This window comes from Phyllosticta citriasiana, assembly GCF_038021145.1.
Source record: "Phyllosticta citriasiana strain CBS 120426 chromosome Unknown IWZ02scaffold_11, whole genome shotgun sequence".
Classification (NCBI taxonomy): Eukaryota; Fungi; Ascomycota; class Dothideomycetes; order Botryosphaeriales; family Phyllostictaceae; genus Phyllosticta; species Phyllosticta citriasiana.
The window spans coordinates 715,636-732,849 of record NW_027117288.1 but is presented as its reverse complement, the minus strand read 5'-3'; the positions used below and the strand labels follow the sequence as shown (position 1 = coordinate 732,849).

The 17,214-nt window shown below is 56.5% G+C and overlaps 5 protein-coding genes across 5 annotated transcripts; 2 read left to right on the top strand and 3 right to left on the bottom strand.

The window, feature by feature from the left end:
- Positions 1 to 2,495: 2,495 nt before the first annotated feature.
- Positions 2,496 to 3,105, bottom strand: IWZ02DRAFT_382634 (uncharacterized protein; the record flags this gene model as incomplete). Its single annotated transcript, XM_066765234.1, has 2 exons — positions 2,496 to 2,980; positions 3,030 to 3,105. Coding segments are annotated over 2 exons (561 nt in total), but the record flags the coding sequence as incomplete, so codon positions are not given.
- Positions 3,106 to 4,388: 1,283 nt separating this feature from the next.
- Positions 4,389 to 5,236, top strand: IWZ02DRAFT_49837 (uncharacterized protein). Its single transcript, XM_066770209.1, has 2 exons — positions 4,389 to 4,492; positions 4,550 to 5,236. Exon 2 carries the CDS (start codon positions 4,579 to 4,581, stop codon positions 4,984 to 4,986), a length of 408 nt encoding a protein of 135 aa, XP_066620408.1. The 5' UTR covers positions 4,389 to 4,492; positions 4,550 to 4,578; the 3' UTR covers positions 4,987 to 5,236.
- Positions 5,237 to 7,090: 1,854 nt separating this feature from the next.
- Positions 7,091 to 7,590, bottom strand: IWZ02DRAFT_49809 (uncharacterized protein). The gene has a single exon (XM_066770206.1). The coding sequence runs from the start codon at positions 7,483 to 7,485 to the stop codon at positions 7,108 to 7,110; it is 378 nt and encodes a 125-aa protein (XP_066620407.1). The 5' UTR covers positions 7,486 to 7,590; the 3' UTR covers positions 7,091 to 7,107.
- A 4,094-nt stretch (positions 7,591 to 11,684) lies between these two features.
- On the bottom strand, positions 11,685 to 12,865 carry IWZ02DRAFT_49800 (uncharacterized protein). The gene has a single exon (XM_066770202.1). It carries the CDS (start codon positions 12,757 to 12,759, stop codon positions 11,767 to 11,769), a length of 993 nt encoding a protein of 330 aa, XP_066620406.1. The 5' UTR covers positions 12,760 to 12,865; the 3' UTR covers positions 11,685 to 11,766.
- Positions 12,866 to 14,874: 2,009 nt separating this feature from the next.
- On the top strand, positions 14,875 to 16,309 carry IWZ02DRAFT_492794 (uncharacterized protein; the record flags this gene model as incomplete). The annotated part of the gene is made up of 2 exons (XM_066769879.1): positions 14,875 to 15,435; positions 15,485 to 16,309. The coding sequence occupies 2 exons, from the start codon at positions 14,875 to 14,877 to the stop codon at positions 16,307 to 16,309; spliced, it is 1,386 nt and encodes a 461-aa protein (XP_066620405.1).
- Positions 16,310 to 17,214: the final 905 nt, after the last annotated feature.

Genomic DNA, 17,214 nt, shown 5'->3' with positions numbered 1-17,214 from the left:
AAATAGAAGCCGTTTCCACGAACCAGAGGACCGGTGAAAGGGGACGACGGAGAAGGAGGGAGGGGGGAAAAGCTCTGATGTACTACTACCGCTTTGGCCATCGACTTGCTTCGCCGTCTGCACACACTTTGCAATGTATCCTTGCGTCATCTGGGCTAGAAAGAGCAACTGGGCATATGAAATCTCTATCCACCTGCTGCTACAAATCCACTGTACAACATTGGATCCACAAAATTTGGCAGTTCATCGACAACGGCCTCGATCTGCCTGCCCAGCAACCGGGCTGGCTGGTCACTAGAGGTCCGTTCTCAACGGTGGAAGAGAAAGAAACGTTTTGCATGCCCTGACAGCGCCGTCAGGTACGTATGTACGCGCGCGGACGCAGCCAGGACATGATTGACGAGCCACGAGCGCAGCGCAGACTAGCCTAGCCGCGAGGATCCGATTGATTGATTCACCGGTCGGGTTGCTCCCAGCACATCATTCATCATCATCGTCGTCGTCTTCACATCCTTCCTTCCTTTCCTCTCACGCATTTACTTCTCCACCATCGCATGCTGGCGACCGAAAAAAAAAAATTTCAAATCTCTCACGTCAAGTCTGTTGGCTGTCTTCTTTCTGCGCACGTAGACTGACTGAGCAAAAGCATTCATTGCTAAGGCGACCCACCGCTGCGTAGGTACTCTGCCGGCAGAAATGTAATCACGCACGCACGCACTTCGAGATTGTCCCCGCCCGCCAACCTCGCCATCGTGGCCGCAGGAACGTACAAAGGCGCGTGCGTGCGAGCGAGCCAGTGAGTGTGGATGCCGTCTTCCACGCCATGCCATGCCATGCAATGCCCTGCCCTGACCTGCCACGCCATGCTATGCTATGCCACGACTCGGCCACGCATCTCTCACCCACCCAGTCCTCCTCCTATGCCCATCCCTTCCTGACCTGTCCCTTCTTTCCCTGCCAAACTGCGCCTCGCTGCATCTCTCGTCGTTCGTTCCGTTTGCCTTGGCCGTCACTAGCCATCTACCTCCGTGCCAGACGGCCAAGCACCTACCCACTAACAAACACGCAAACGAAGCCAATCAACGCGTCTTACCCACCCGCCGCATCTTCATGACGCGTTCCACTCCTGCGCTCTCCGCAGCGGCGGCGGTTGTCGTACTCGCTCAATGAACGGACTGCGTTGGCTTGGTATGCGGCTTGTCTGTCTGAAGCGCGTATTGCGCGCTGTATTGAGCTGTTACTGTCCATTTTCACTGGTCGACGATGTGGGCGCCACGGCGCTGGATCGTGGAGGCAGACCGGATGGGCCTGGTAGGGCCGCGACGCCATGCGCTGCCATGCGCTGGCCTCCGTGCGTGGGCAGGCCACCTGTGCGTAGTGTGTAGCGCACTGACCGGATGACACGGGCAACAAAGGAAGGAAGGAGAGAAAGAATGAAGGAAGAGACAGGTGAGTGGACGGGCAGCACAGGCGGAGAGGAAGAAACTCAAGTTTATGACCGACCGCACCGGGGGATTACCAACCGCCTGCGTGGGTGGGTGCGTGGGATAGTAGTGGAGAAGGAAATACAACGGAGCAGCAGAGCAGAGCAGAGCAGAGCAATAGAACGGTCTGGACGCCTGCCCGCCTGGTTCGTGATGGCGGTTCTCGTGTCTGTTTGCGTGCCCCGTACGTGTACGAACGAAAGAAACGAACGAAACGAAACGAAACGAAACGAGGAAAAGAGACGGCGATTGGGTAGACCGGTTTGATTGATTATCTGCGGAGGGGAGCGAGCCAGTGAGAGACCCCGCCAGACCATGTTTCGTGCTATTCTTGTGGCGTCGTGATGCTGAGGGGGAGGTGTGCGTTGTGGGCGCTGTCGAGGACGTGCTTGAAATTCATTTCGCTGGGTAATGAGGTCGTGTGGTGCGCAGTGTGCCGGGATTATGGGATGGATGGCAAGGGGGTGAGTGTAGGTTTGGTTCAGGTTGCATAGTGCTCGATGTGTTGGAGTGAAGAAACTGGGGGAAAAAAAAAAGGTGGATGTTTGAAAGGAAAGTATCGACATGTTTTCTCGGAATTTGGAGCCATCTCATCAGCGATTGAAGATTAAAGTCACAGTCGACTTTTGGTATCATGTACATACAATTCATCTCCGAAGCGAGGGAAACAGAGATGGATGGAAAAGAGACTCGGGGTAAAAAGTTTGGAAGAGCAAAAGCCAACCTTCACTTCAACACTGCTGCAGTCCCCGCTTGCTTACAGGTGATTGGTGCCCATCAACGACCTTTTATACCGTGCCTCTGCTGCAGAGAAGGCAGGGTGGATGAATTTGGCGCTCCGGACGAGACGGTTGTTGATTTTGCCGCGACCAATCCATCCTTGTGCTTCTTGCTGTGCTTTGTCCTGGCCATTTTGTTTCTGTCCGTCCCTGCCATTGCCGCCGCTGCCGCCGCCGCCGTTGTTGGCGTTATTCCCCTAGCATTCAGTCAGCTCCTGGACACTCTGATCTTTCAGTACACAGCCAGAGAACCAACCTGTCCAACAGTAAACTTGGTACAGTCGTCCTGAGATCCGCGCTGGGCAACCGGCATGACTACGGGCTGGTGATTGCTGGCGCTGCTCATGCTGCACACTCTGTAGACACCGGGAGGAAGGCCATCGGCAACCGTGGCGCTCAGCAACCCATCGCCGTTTCCGGCATCGTCGATGCCCTTGAAGAAGACAAACTTGGATGCATCAAGCGTGTTTGTCGGCGTCATGGTGCCGCCCATGTCCTGGATGACGACATGAGCATGCCCAACGACATCTCCACCGTCGTCTAGTTCTTGTGGAGCCGCGTAATACGTGGTCTGCGCATTGGTGAAAGCGCCCGCTTTCAGATTGGACGTCTGCACTTTGATGTCGAAGGCTTTGTTGGCGTTCATGTCCTCGCCGGGCTTTGGACTGACGATGATGGCCGAGACCATTTGGCTCTGGGCAGGGATCTTGCCCATCACTGGAGTCGATTAGTCGGAGAAGCCGAGCTGATGTTTTGGGAAAGTTACCAATGCCGTTGCAAGAGCCGGCTTCGTTTTGCGCTCCATTTGTCAAGGTGTCTCCCTCACAGAAGTTGATAAAGTTGGCGTCGTTTCTGTCGTCACTAATCAGTCTGTTTCTTCAGTGTATCGACCAACAGCCGACTTACGTTTCAGAGGGTGTCTGTCCTGCTTGGCTACCAGTTCCATCTTGTCCAGTGCTCTGACTTCCCTTTTGGATAACATCCGGTTGTAGTTGTAGGTCTCCAGCATTACCACCGCCATTGGTCCCCTGGTTGCCGTTTCCGCCCTGATTACCTCCTCCATTGTCATTGTTCCCATTATCGCCATTACCGTTCTGCTTGCAACCTTCCTCACCTTGCTGGTTACCTCCATTGCCTTGGCCACGTTGGTTTTGGTCATTTTGTCCGCCCTGGCTGCCTCGATCATTCTGACCTCCCCTTCGAGCGTCCTGTCCCGTATTTTGACCACCTTTGTCAGCCTTGGCTGGATCTTCACCTGCTCTCGCCAGGATGTGAGGCTCGCCATTGCTGTTGGAAGCCCGAACCAGCCGGGCATCGATCAATGCCAGCAAGGCAGCGAGGAGGAAAAGGATTGCGAAGCGCATCTTCACCAAGCCGCCGGCTGCGCGACGGCCAAGTTCGATGGCCTTGTGTACTCGGGAGGAATATCAAAAGAGCGTTTCCCGACTTGCGGACCTGAACAGGAAAGGAATTCGACAGACACGATCAACGAGTCTTGGAATGGAAAGACGACGCGTGAGAAGGACAAGGAGAATTCAAATGAGGATCCGACGCCACCAATAGGGCGAGCAACTGCAGATAGAGCGACTTCAAAGATCCAAAGCCCTTGGCATTGTCTTTTGTACACAGCGTTGAGGCCATGCCCTACAGCCTCAGCGGCATTGCCGTCGTCGAAACCACGGATGAGGCTGATGGTGTCTCACTTATCGTGGCTACCAGAGATGGAGCAGGGCGGGCAAGCGACGCATTGAGAGACATGATGACTAGAAAGGAGGCTGAGTAAGCCCAGAGCACGGTATGAGACGAATACAGTCTGAGGGCGGCTAGTCTGGGTCACGTGTTTCTCGTTCGAGGCACAGAAACCCACTTGACAGCGGCTGCGCCCTCAGCTGAAGAGTAGTACTTTGTCGGGCGTCGGCGAATGGGGGACGCCGCGATTCAAAGCGCAAGATGTCATTCGATGAGAGGATGACTGAGGGGAAAAGGTGCATTGAGCATGTCGCTGGAATCCTGCGCAGTCGATTTGCGATTCGAATCGGAACCGCCTCCAGACAGCCAGCCGCTTTGCGGTGTCGCTACGGAAGAGTTGTCGATGCTCTCAGCCGCTTTGGTGACGACGTCAATGATCAATGGTCAGTTCGGCTTCAAGTACCCGCGTCGTGGTGTTGAGTCAGGAAAGTGGTGGCCCGTCTTGGCGCCGTCGGCTCATCCTTCTGCAGCGACACCGGAGTCAGTCGAAGGTCGATGATCATTGTCGTCGTCTTTGCAAGCTGACGAGCTGAGCAGGATTCAAAGGGTCCCGTCCTTGACACGACATGCTGACAACAGGCCATGCGCTATTGATTCTCACGTTAACCGCTTCGGGGGGCAAAAGTGTCCAGCTCGACACAGATTCTGAAGCCCGGCCAGCGACAGTCAAACATCCATCTCCCCAGCGAGCCAGCAAGCCAGCAAGCAAGCAAGCAAGCAAGCAAGCAAGCACACGAGTCTCCCCGTTTCGCCCGGCCTTCATCTTGTGCCTTCTTTTCCTCTCCATCTCCTTCTTGCGGCCTTACTCGTTCGCTTCAGGCCAGCGCACGACCTTTGCTCCTTCGGCCCTGCTCGCTTCTCCCTCCCCAACCCGGATCCAGCTCGCGAGCTTGCGCCGTCCGTCCGTCTCCGTACGGAGCTTGCCTCCATCTACACCTCGTCCGCCGACGACGCGCAGACCCTCAACTACATAGCACCAGACGCACGGCACGCGTCCTCCCGTCTGACGGAGGCCTAGCAGCCGCAGTAGCCGCTTCTGGCAAGTCCGCCTGTCACCGAGTTCCCCGTGGATGACCATCCTCTGCCTGCCTAACCCGTTGGTGCACACGTTGTCCTCAAAACGCTGAGAGGTAGGTCGACGCTTGACTCGGAAAGCGCCAAACATTTGGCTGGCTGGAGCGCCAACAACATGGGCCTTAGCTTCCCTTAGCACCTGAGAAGGGCAAGCAAGGTGAGTTGCAAACTGACACGGCCCAAAACCAACCGACGCCGTCTGCCGCCAAGGAACTTCCTTGGACTCGCAGTCGACCGCCACCAGATACACATTCCGTCGTCTGGGCAGTTAGGCGCGTAGGCGATCTTGGACATGGTGCCCATCTCTGTTTGCGGTACCGCAGCACCTTGGTTGGCTTTCGCGTGGGGGCTCGAAGTCTGAGAGATGCGCCGGTTTTTCGTTTCTTTCTTTCTGTGAGCATGTCACGACGCCCCGCGCTTTGTTTGCACTACTACAAGTGCACCGCGCCCAACCTTCGCGATTTGCTACGTGCGGTAGCCTGGGGGAGATTCAGCCATGGCGCGCTTGCTGGCTGTCGATGGCAGCCGAGTAAACAACATCTGTTGCCTGGCTGCCAGCGCGCTCGAGTAGGTAGACCACGCTTCCTTGTGCATTTCTCTCCGGAAAATGACCACCGACTTGACCTCGTGCTGGATGCGAAGTGTAGGCACATGCAACCCTATGGAGACTTACAGGATTTAATGGAAAAAGTTTCTGGGGAAATTAAGCTTATAGAACATTCGAGCTTCTGAGGAAGCAGAGTCGCGGCATTCGAGGGCCAGGAACAAAAGCCAGTTATTAAGGCTCGCGGATAAAAGTCATGGTACACACAATTATAGGGATTTTTTGAAGCTTGAATGGTCCAAAGTACCGCAAAGTACTCAAGCCAAGCGTAGCATGAACAATTCCATTAAATCAGTGGTCAAAGGCGCCAAAAATGCCCTCTGCACATATCTGTTGGGCAAATAAGCCGCGGTCTGTTCGCATGCCTTCCTGACCCCTCACGCATCGCGCACCCACCCCCTCTCTCACCTATCGCCCCCACCTTCCAAACCCCCCGCCTCATCACACAGGCACATACAGACGGCGAATCCTTCGCAATTACCAACCCCTACGCTTCACAGCAGCAGCAGCAGCAGCAGCAGCAGCAGCACTGCTCAACTGCCTGTCGTCTCCTTGGCTACCAGCTAGTCAGGTTCCTCAGGCCACCTAAGTCATCCACATCTGGGTTTTCACTCTGCACATTTCCATCGCCTCACCCAACGAAGTAATGGCGCATGTCGCAAGGTACGTACCACGGCAGGCAGCGCGTGCTGCAACATCCATAGCACATGGCAGCGCACTCGAATTCCACGGAGCAATCCGTGTCGCCGTTGACATCGTCGACGCACCTAGCTACGAACCTACATGCCTCACAAACTCACCCTCTCCACCATGGGTATCCTGAGGCCCAAAAGGCCAGGGATCCCCCTCCGTCCGCGGCACCGCGCCGCAGCCCCGACGCCAAACCCGCCAAAACCCGCCGCCATACACAGGGAAGGTAGGTACGCCTACCTTACACTGCCCTCGCAGACCCCTTGCGCGGAGAAGCTTCCGCGTCAACGGCGTGGCGTGTCGTCTGGGCGTCTGATTGGGCGCGTTGCGGGGTGATGATGGGTTGATGGGGCTCGGTTTCTGGTTAGGTGCCTAGGGTAGGGTGGGATGAATGCTGGATGCTGGAGGGGTTTGAAGGGGACTGGGGGGGGGAAGGATGGAGGGAGGCCCGACGGGCGGCGGCGGTGGTGGTATGGCGCTGTGGTAGAGGTAAGACAGACAGGCAAGCAAGCGAGTAAGCAAAGCATCAATCGTGGCGCGGCACGGCACGGGGCGGCACGAGGCGTGTGGTGTGGTGTGGTGTGGTTGTTTTTAAAAGTGTTTTTTTGCATGCATGCATGTTGTTGTGCTATGCGTGGAAGAAAAAGTGCTTTACAAGGGCGTTCACGAACGCTGATTAATGCACGGAATTAGAGTAGATGAGGTTGGGTCGTGAGAGTTTGGGTGGTTATTTTGGTTGATTCAAGTAGATGTCGACGACAGAGGGATGCGTGCATGGTGTGGGTGTTGAGCACCACCAGGGGAGCTGGGAGCTTGGACGGACGGGCAGGCAGACGGGCAGACCCAACAATGGATCGGAGCGGCCGACGCGAGCTGCCTGCCTGAACTGCCTGACTGCTGTCTGGTAGCGACAAGGCGCGAAGTCCGTTTCAACCTCAGCTCTTCGCGAGCTCGCCAAAGGAATGGAGAAAAAAAGAATACAATCATGACGACCAGAGACAGAGGGCGCACAGAGAATTACGCGATGGAGCCAGCCAGCCAGACAGATAGACAGATAGACAGACAGACAGACAGACACGAGGCAGAGAGCCAGGAGGCCAGGCATGCGACCGACCCACCTGCTCTCGTTCTCTCTTGCGGTTGTCCTCTTCCTCCCCACCTTCCGGACGTGGGGATCTGGCAAAAGAGACGTTTTGATGGCCGATGATAATGCAACGGCGTGGCTTGACAGGGGTGTGTGTGGGTGTATCCACGAGGCGCCGCGGCCAAGGGACAGCTTACATACGTCCAAACCTACTCCACAAGACAACCGACCTCACGCGGCCACGGAAACTCGAAAATCTCCGCCGCTGACCTTACCACACTGCCTTTCTCCGCCTGTCTTCGTCTGGCCACCGAGTCCATGGTGTATAGCAGGCACAAAGCTTGAAGGAGCAGCTGCAGCAGCTACCCCCGTCGATCTTCCGGAGTAGGATTTGGGAAAGGTGTGCCGAGCCCCAACACGCCGCGTCCAGCCAAAAAAGAGATCGACGCTTTTATTGGCGGGAGGACGAGAGCGAGTACAGAGCAACGCGTGAACGCTTGCTAAAAGGACGCATTCGATGCTGGCTGGGGTGCTGCGTCTCTCCACATGGATGATGCATCTTGAGGTCAGCATCCGAAGGCTCAAGAAATAGGCCGCGGGGGCGACGTTGATGCCTTGTTCCACAGATAGATGCATGGCGGCGCGTCCGGCGGCTGGCTACCCACCTACCTAGTCACTATTCGAATCGTGCAATTTGAGAGGCGATTCATAATCGCTGCTTCGCCCAGCGAAAACATACTTTCTCGTCCACCTACCTTCATTGCCCGGATGGAGCCAGAGCAACCAACTTGATTGCAAACGAATCAAATCAGGCAAGAATGCGTTGTGAGATTGGTAGAGCCCACAATATCGAATCCCTTGAACCGCGGCGTTGGGTCGTTGGGGGCTCGCTTGAGGCGGTCGAGAGCGTGGTGGGAGTGGAGCCGCGGGCATGAGCGTGCGGCGCAGACGAACGAACGAACGGGCAAGGGGTTCTCAATGTTCTCTATCCCTTCCCCATCCCCACTGTGCGTTGGTTGCTGGGGCTTGGGATTCCAGTACTTGGGGCGAGACCGCTCTGCCGGCTGTGATGATGAGGTGCCTTGGTAATGAGAGAATCGTGAATCGCGAGATTTTTGGAAAATAATGGCGCTGCTTTCTTGGGTTTTTGTGGAGGCTTGCGGCGAGGTAGCTACCTATAGTAGGGAGCCAAGAGTGATGGTCTGTCATGCGCAGGACTTGGAATCATTCTTCGACGAGCAAAATCCTGTTCGAGTACCTAGGTAGTCACCATTGACGCGGTGGCGACCCTCATGTCATGTGTTGAGTGCACGGGTGGAGCAAATTGCCTGACACCGCCGTCGTGGGTTGTGATGGAGACATCCAATATCGGTAGGGCGTGATGCATCGTCGGTGTAGTAGATGATCCACCCAAATGGCCGGCCAGCTGCCTGCTGCACTCCGCGGAGCCTTTTGTTTCGCTCGTCGTCGCTCCAGGCTCCTGTCTTTTGGGATTTCCGATCTCCCCAAAACAGACTGCTTCGCGTGGGTCCCCATCTGTGTCTCCAGTCTCTCTGACCGCTCCTCCGGACCGGACTTGCACCACGTACCTGCTCACCTCTACTCGACGACCTCGACGGCCACCCATCATCGCCGCCAAGACAAAAACGACACGTCGTCCCCTGATCTGCTGCCCGTCCGTCTCTTGTCACCAAGGGCATACCGCCATACCGCCAGTCTGTTCCGTTTGGCCAAGGTCCGTCGGAGTCGCTTACCAAGTCCCCTAGTCTCGGTAATCCGGACATCGGTAGCGAGAAGCGGAGGAAACCGAGAACGAGAAAAGACAGAGAGCGAAATTATGAGTGCCTTGGTGAGCGACAGCGACGGAGGGGGGAAAAAAAAAAATCAAGCAAAAGGGAATCGTGTCCGACAAAGACCGGTGTACCGGTGATAATCGACAGGCGGGCGGGCGCGGAACGGTGGTTGTAAGAAAGAGATCAGATAAAATGTGCTACCTGGGCCAGCAGCCAGTGCCTGCGAAGTCATGACCGACGGACGACCCCACTCTCTCGTCTTTTCCAAATTCCAAACAGGCCGCGGCCGCAACGGCGACCGCAACCAGTCTGGTGTTGCTTCCGCCTTCTGGGCACGTGGGGAGGGCTCACTCACCCTCATCGCCGTCATCGTTTGGTGATGTGTTTGCAAAATTGCAATGCCCTTCTGCCTCGTCTCCCCCGCCCGCCGCGTCCTGGAGTGCTCATTGCGTGCCATGAGCTCATCCATCCGGTGATCGGGGTCTAGTAGACGACGACACACCGGTCAACGAGGTCGATCAAAACAAAGAAGAGAAAAATTTTGCTTCCAGAAATCGTCGGAAGATGAACCGCAAGGAACAAAGAGACGGATTAGGCAACTGATGGCGGGTGTTCAGACGCAGCCCAAGCTCTTTCGAAGATCTTGTGCGCGAAAAAGATAAGGGCACAACCTCAACCACCACCGAAGGCGGCGGCCACATGTCCAACGGGCATGTAGGTTCTCCCGTGGGCAGGGTAAGGAGCATGATGCAATTGAAGGCGGCCGAGGGCCCGTCCCGCAAAGAAGCGCCCGCCTCCATATGTGTCCGCCAATCGACCTCTCACCGACTTCCGACGACACATGCAGACCAAACCAATGTGCGTCGAGCAGACGACGTCAGCTCACATGCACACATGCGGTTCTAGCTCCCCGTCTTTCCTTGCCTACCCGCCAGTAGTTACGTCTCTCTCATCAATAAATCTCCGGTCAGCATGGTATGGGAGAGGTTTTTTTTTTTGGGGGGGGGGGGGGTTTTTTCTCCCTCTCTTTTTTGGCTCTGCTTCTCTCTCGCTTCGCCTCGCGCGCCCGCGCGTCCCGTCCGCTTCCCGCTGCATGGCGTGGCATAAACGAGCGCCACACAGATGCTTGTCCGGCATGCATTCAAGCATACTGAACTTACATGGACGCTATCGATAGGTAGGTAGGTAGGTGGGTGGGTGGGTTGGGTAGATTGGCCAGGATTGTAGTAGGTCGGCAGGTGAGAACCTGGGTTACCCTGGGACTACCTACATACTGCACATTCATCCACACCTACCTAAGGTACCTTAGAGTCAGTAGTACACCGTCGGCTGCCGTGTGTGCGTCTACCTGTCTGCCTGCCCAAGGGAAAATCTGCCTCCATCAATGTCGGTAGGTAGTGCAGCAGCATCGTCATCAGCCGAGAGGCATGAGCAGCGCAGCACAGCACACATTGAAAGTACCCACCTATGTACTTCAGCAACCACAGGCGAGTTATTCGGTGAATGAGAGCGCAAACAAAAAGGCGCTATCCCAAGGGAACGGATGGTTTTCGCTCGCGCCGACCAAAACCCGCCCTGCCGCCGTCTGTCGAGCGCGAGCGCATGGCAATCGCCGTCCAAGGGTCTTTGCTCGACTCTTACTCCTCGCTCGTGCTATGCTGCCCTGCCCGCCGCCGGCGTCTGCCGTCCGCCGTTCCTCGGCGCCTTCACTGACAAGATGATAGATAATGAATGATGTGCACCCCGTCTCGCTTCGTTTGCTTGGCGGCAAGTGAGTGAGTAAGGCATTCCACAGGGCAATAAGGCGAGACACGATATGCGATCGACGAAAGATTGTGGCTATCGCGCGAATAAGAGACGTTACGAATCGTTCCGTCGCTGCTCGTTCGCTGTTTACGAGGGCGCAAGCGCGCTGTGGGCGATTCGCGCTGGGCTGGGCTGGGCTGGGGCGCCTTGCATGGATGTGCGAGATGGGGGAACAAAGCGAGAGACTGTTGCCGTTGTCCATGTGGCATCATCCGCCCCGCGACCGCAGCGAACTGCCCGTTGTTGCCGCTGTCACTGCTTGTTGCTGCTCATCACCTTTCGCGGCACCATCACGCGAGATTGCGAAACTTGAGAGAGACTCATCGGTGATGTTGGTATCTGCAGCGGGGCATTTTCTTCACTCGTCATTCACTCACGCCGACCGGCCCGGCTGACAGACATGCTGACCATCATGCACACCGAAAATGGTTCCTTACCTTTGCTGCAGCCATCCATGTCCAAGCAGGCAGGCAGGCAGGCAGGCAGGCAAGCAAGCAGTGAGACGACGGAAAATTTCCCAATAGTCATGGCGAACTGCATGGTAGCCAAGGCATAATAGACCGAATGTGAACCAATGAGAGACGACGAGGGGTAATTCTCCAACAGAATTTATTTTTAGGCTTGAATCTTTCACGGTTTCGCTGAAGTAGGTTGCATGCAAGCTTTTTTATTTATTCGAAAAACCGTTTTTTTTTTTTTTTTTTTAGAGGCTGAGACTGCCTTCCATAATGCGCATTGCCGACCCGCTAAGCACAACCGTCTCGACCGCTCTGGGGTCTGCTGTTGGCGCCAAAGTCACCTCGACGCCAATTTCGCTCTTGCGGCCCATTTCGACGCCCTGCAAAATGTGGTACTTGAGCGTTTGACCACGAGCGCCTCCTCCTCCTCCTCCATCGCCGTCGGTTTGTTGGTCGACCAGCGACAAGTAGCAAGCCAGGGCGCTGGCGGCGGACCCAGTGGCCGGGTCCTCCAAGGTGCCCTCGACCATGCGCGTCCGCAGGTTCCGCGTGCCGTCGGTTGAGTCGGCTTGCCGGAAGTAAAAATAAAGCGCCACGAAAGATTGGTCCCAGTCTTTGTCGAGCGGCACATCGACGGCGAAGCTGCCCGTCGCCACCGCGTTGAGCGTCGCCAGGCTGTTGACTTGGATGAGCGCAAACGTCATGCCCTTGACTATGGATACGACGGGCGACCTCAACGGCACTCGCGGCAGCTTGGCCGAGTCGAGAATGGCAATCGACGGCTGGATTTTGAGGAGCTGCGTGCGCGAGAGCACGCCCGAGTGGATGTGTACATTGTGAGGGATGCGCGCTGTGGCAACTCCATCGTGCGGGTAGTATCTCACGGGGATTTCGCCGGCCTTTGTGATGAATGTTCCCTCGACCAGTCGTCCGTCCTGCCCGGGCGCTGGTGGCAGCCGGGACAAGGCGCAGACGGCAGCGCCAATGGTAGGGTGGCCAGCAAATGGGACCTCGGCCATGGTCAGGAAAATGTCGATCCTCCAGGTGTTGGCTCGGTCATGTTCTTGGGCGTGGAGAAAGACCGTCTCCGAGTAGTTGAACTCGCGGGCGACAATCTGCTTATCTTCCTGACCCAACTTGGTCGATGCAGGAACGTGGACAATGGCCAGAGGATTGCCGGCAAATCTTTTGAGGGTAAAGACGTCGAACGTGCAATACTCGAGCCTGATTCCGGCCATGGTGCAAGGTCTGGTCACTCGCGTGGGCACGTGCAGAATGCTGCCGGCTGCCGACGAGGGAGATGCAGAATCGGTACCCAAGCCAGAAGGCACGCTTTGTTGAGAGCGCCGTGTATCGTTACCAGCGGAGGATGGGCGTTCGTATAAGCGTGAAATGAAGTCGAAGAGGGTTGAGTCACGCAGAGGCGAGCGGGCCAGCCAATAGACGCCGCATGGGCAGAGCTCGATGGCCACGGCACAGCAGCCATTGGCGACCACACGAAATTGGGTTGTCAACGATGCCGTTGGTATATGGAGATTGCGGCCGAGTCACAGCTAGCACAGAATCCTCACTCGCAGGAGCTGACAAGAGGTACAGTACAGTACGCTCGAGAGGAGGCGCCAAGCAGCTTGTTCCCCGGGCGGCACACCCGCTGTGGCGCCTTTGCAGGCGGGCTCGCAAAGTCAGCGATTGGTGGTATTGGGCCATGTTACCGTCAGGGGATGACCCTAGAGGGTCGAGAGTCTGCTGTCGTAACCGCGGACTGCGTCGCGGCCGTCAACACAGAGCTAGCGGCTGTCAAACAGGTTGACGATCCCGGACTGACGCCAAAGATCGACGCCCAATTCTGAAGTACCGGTCACGATTGGGGAAGGGACAGGCGGGCGACGAATCAGGGCTGCACCGAGTCGGACAGCAGTCGACGAGATGGGTTCAATAGCATGACGTTGTGCGGCTATACTTCGCAGGTTGGATGCCATGGCAGAGGGCGAATGGTGGCTGCTGCTCCCTCGTGGCCGCCCAGACTCTCAGGCCGTTGGAGAATCGACGAGCAATGTCCCCTGAACATGACGACTGAGGTGGAGAGCTGGAGAAGAGTAGGCTTCGCGTCCGCGAGCCGCGGCCCTTGGCCTTGACCAAGAAAGCGTGCATCAGCATCGGGCACTGGGCGGGACGAAAATGGCCGTCTGGTCTGGTCAGCGGCAGGTTCGTACGCGTCACCATGCCATGTCGATGAATAAATAATGTGCTTCACGAACGTCGCCACGCACTGGATCGTCGAAACGGCGCATCAGGACGAAGCCCGAGACTCGGTGGGCACGGGCGACTTTGTTTGAGCGCAATGGAGAGAGAGTGGTCCGAAAGGATTGCCGAAAGAGGAAATTAGGGGGTCTGTAGGACTGCAGCTAAGGGTTGGGCGGATGAGGGAGAGACAGTATTGAGCTACACGGCATGACATGTGAGCGCTGGGTGTGGGCAAGAGTAGCTAGCGTAGGCAGGCTGACTGGGGCGGGAGGATGGATGTGGTGGTGGGCGGAATGGCTCCCCGAGAAAAGGTGACGGGAGGCCTGTTCTGGGCTGTGGGCTGTGGGCTGTGTGGATGGTGGTGGTGGTGGTAGTGGTGGTAGTGTGGTGGGTACGTGCAGAGAGCGAGAGAGAGAGAGAGAGAGAGAGAGAGAGTGAGTGAAGGGCAACGACATGGTACCAGGGTCAGCGTGGACAGAGCCAGGGTACCAGGGTGCCAGGGTGCCAGGGTGCCAGGGTGCGGCGCGGGTCCGGCCGGCCGGCCACACGACGATCAGCCTCCATTTCTTAATACCACCCACCCACCAGACCCTCGACCACCCACGCACCTTAATTGCCTACCTCCTCCACCTCACAGTCCTCGTCCCTCTTCGACACCACTCAAAAATCCCACTCGTTGTCGCCGTCACTCGTTCCGTCGACGTCCTCGGTCTTCACCACCCCCCTTTCCTAACGACACCACCCACCTCGGTGACCAGCATCATCCCAACCCGTACGTCTCCCCCCAGCCTCCGCATTGACGCGCAAACCCGCCGCGCAGCGGTATCCCTTCTCCCCGTGACGCCATACCGGCGCCGAACGTCCTCGTTTCTCCCCCCCCCCCCCCCCCCCCCCCCCCCCCCCCCCCCGTGGGACTCATCGGCTGATGCGTCGTCAGACTCGGGTTCCCATCACCTGTCACTCGGCAGCAACCAGAAAAAACATCAACAACCCGACCATCTCCATCACCCTTATGTACTAGGCCCTCGCCGTCCCACATTGAACACCCCAACTCCGCCAACGTCATGACCGATCCAACACACCACCCAATTCCGCGCATGGAGCCCGCAATGCTCCCTCAGCAACAGCACCATGCCCGCTCTCCTTCTGAACTCTCCGTCAGCGAAGCCGCCAAGCAGCGCAGGCAAGATGTCCGCCTCTTGGAGCACATCTTCTCCCAGGCTGGCGGTAAAGACCTCCCCCTCCGCACCATGTTCATCCTCAACTGCGCTTCCCGTGGCCAACCACTGGCCAAGGTCCCCGAAAACGGCTCCGAAGGCCAGTTCCAGAGCGTCCTCCAAACCGAAATCTCGCAGCTCCCGCTCCAGAGGACCTCTCTTCCTTACTCATTCGTCAAGAAATTCGTAAAGGAAACCTTTGGCTCCAAGGACGTCAATGCCGTCAACTTCTCTCAAGCCTTGACCGCGCTCGATTACCTCAAGGACATTGAAATGCGCCGCACCAAGTCCATCAAGGACATGTGGTCTCGCATCGACTTGGACACCTGGGAATCCATTGAAGAGAAGGTGTCGCGCGACGAGGCTGTCATTAAGATTTTCAACGACGTCAACCGCCTTGAAAAGGCCGCCGATGAGATGTACGCTTGGCTTTACGTCCACCTCCGTCAATGGGTAACTGTCTGCCGCTATTCCAGCTTGTACAATTGCTAACGTGACGCAGATTCTCATCAACGAAATCAAATTCCAAAAATTTGACAAGCACAACTGCATGGCAATGCTCAATACCCTGTGGCCTCCGATTCCGAGTGCTGTTCCCGCTGGCGTCACCCCCGAGATTGTTCAGTCCCAGCGCAAAGACTTCTTCAAAGCCATCAACACCATGCCCAAGCACAATGCCGAACTTGAACGCCTGATGATGCAAAACGCGCGTGCTGGCGAACCCAATGGTTGGGCATGCGTCGTTTACATTTTCGAAAGGTACATGAAGAGGGTCGACAGCCTCATTGAGCTTTCCGACGACATCAAGTCGAGAGCCGATCTCGACGCACACGCCCCGCCCAAGCACAACGTGCAGGAGCCACCGCCCTCCACTCCTGTTGAATCCTCTCAGGAGGTCTACTCGCGCAAAGGTCGCAAAGTTGACTCGGGCGTCAGCTTCGCCTCCAATTCTTCCAAGCGCCCGTCCACGAGCGGCAGTCACAGCTCAGCAAGCAGCTTCTACAAGCAAGAGATGAGCCAGACCATGAGTCAATTCGACTTTAGCGAGCCCAAGACCCCCAAGGCACAGAGGCTCAGGAACGCCGTCTCTCGCATTGCGAGAAAGAAGAGGGACGAAGACGCTGCGGATGGCGACAAGGAAAAGGCCAAGGGCCTCCGCAAGATGCGCTCGCTCTCCACCATTGCGCGCGATTTCAAGGACCGCAACATGAGCGGCACTTCCCTGGCCGGAGGCTCTCGCCACGGCAGTGTTGCGGAGCCTTTCGACGCGGAGCAGATGAAGCGCCACCGAATGGCTTACGAGTCCAGGATCGGACAAGCAATCTGAGCGCGGCGTTGGCGCAGCCGCCTCACGGTGTCGCCGCATCGACCACGCACTACAAGACACGTGCTGGCCCACGGACCACCCTCGTTTCGCCGACACTCGAGCACCTTTACGACTTGGTTTAATGAACTGACATGATTATTTCCCAAACCGGTTATCCCCTGGCGCGGCCATGAGCCGTCTAGAACGGGCAAGGCTAGCCCCAGCGCGCCGCATTCTTTTTGAGACGCTGCCCAATCACCAGCAGCATTGTTGGTTGCATCGACAGCTCTTTTCTTTTGTCAAACGGAGTCACTTGGCGCCATCAGGATCGGAGGCGTTTCGCATTGCTGTTGGGTCGGGGCAAGGAAAAAAACCAAACCTCTAATCCCACATTCACACAAGCGAATCATTGCTTCCATTGTGGACAGTCTTTGCTTTACTTTTGTTTTCCCTTTCACCTCATCTCCCTCTCACCAATACCAGCACTTGGTGAGCCCCAAGTGCATTTCCATGGGCGCCGGTGGTCACAAAAAACGGGCTCTTATGGACGGGGATCCACGGTTTCGTCTATTGGATTTGTTTGCTTTTCAACACTACGAATTACTGGCTGGCTGGCTTGGAGTGTTCTTTTCAGGTCTTTGTACCAGTCCCTCTTCTTGCGTTTCCTTGTTGCACACTTTGATCACGGGCTTGGGCACCGCACACTTTTGACTTGATTTCCTTTTGACCTTTTTTTTTTTTTCTTTTTCTTTTCTTTCCATTTTTTCCTTTCGCTGCCTACCCTTTTTTCCCTGCTCAACGTCCTGTGCAAACGGGATCGCGAACGGGCTGGAGGAGGCGTCTGGCAGCGAGCTTCATTCATGTTTAGATACCAACAGGATGCGAAGCGTGTTTGGAAGGTTTTTTCTTTTTGATCTCTTTGCTTT

Bases quoted from the DNA above. Each gene is read 5' to 3' on its own strand.
- IWZ02DRAFT_49837 (XM_066770209.1), top strand. From the start codon at position 4,579: ATGCTGACAACAGGCCATGCGCTATTGATTCTCACGTTAACCGCTTCG.
- IWZ02DRAFT_49809 (XM_066770206.1), bottom strand. From the start codon at position 7,485: ATGCCTGGCCTCCTGGCTCTCTGCCTCGTGTCTGTCTGTCTGTCTGTC.
- IWZ02DRAFT_49800 (XM_066770202.1), bottom strand. From the start codon at position 12,759: ATGGCCGGAATCAGGCTCGAGTATTGCACGTTCGACGTCTTTACCCTC.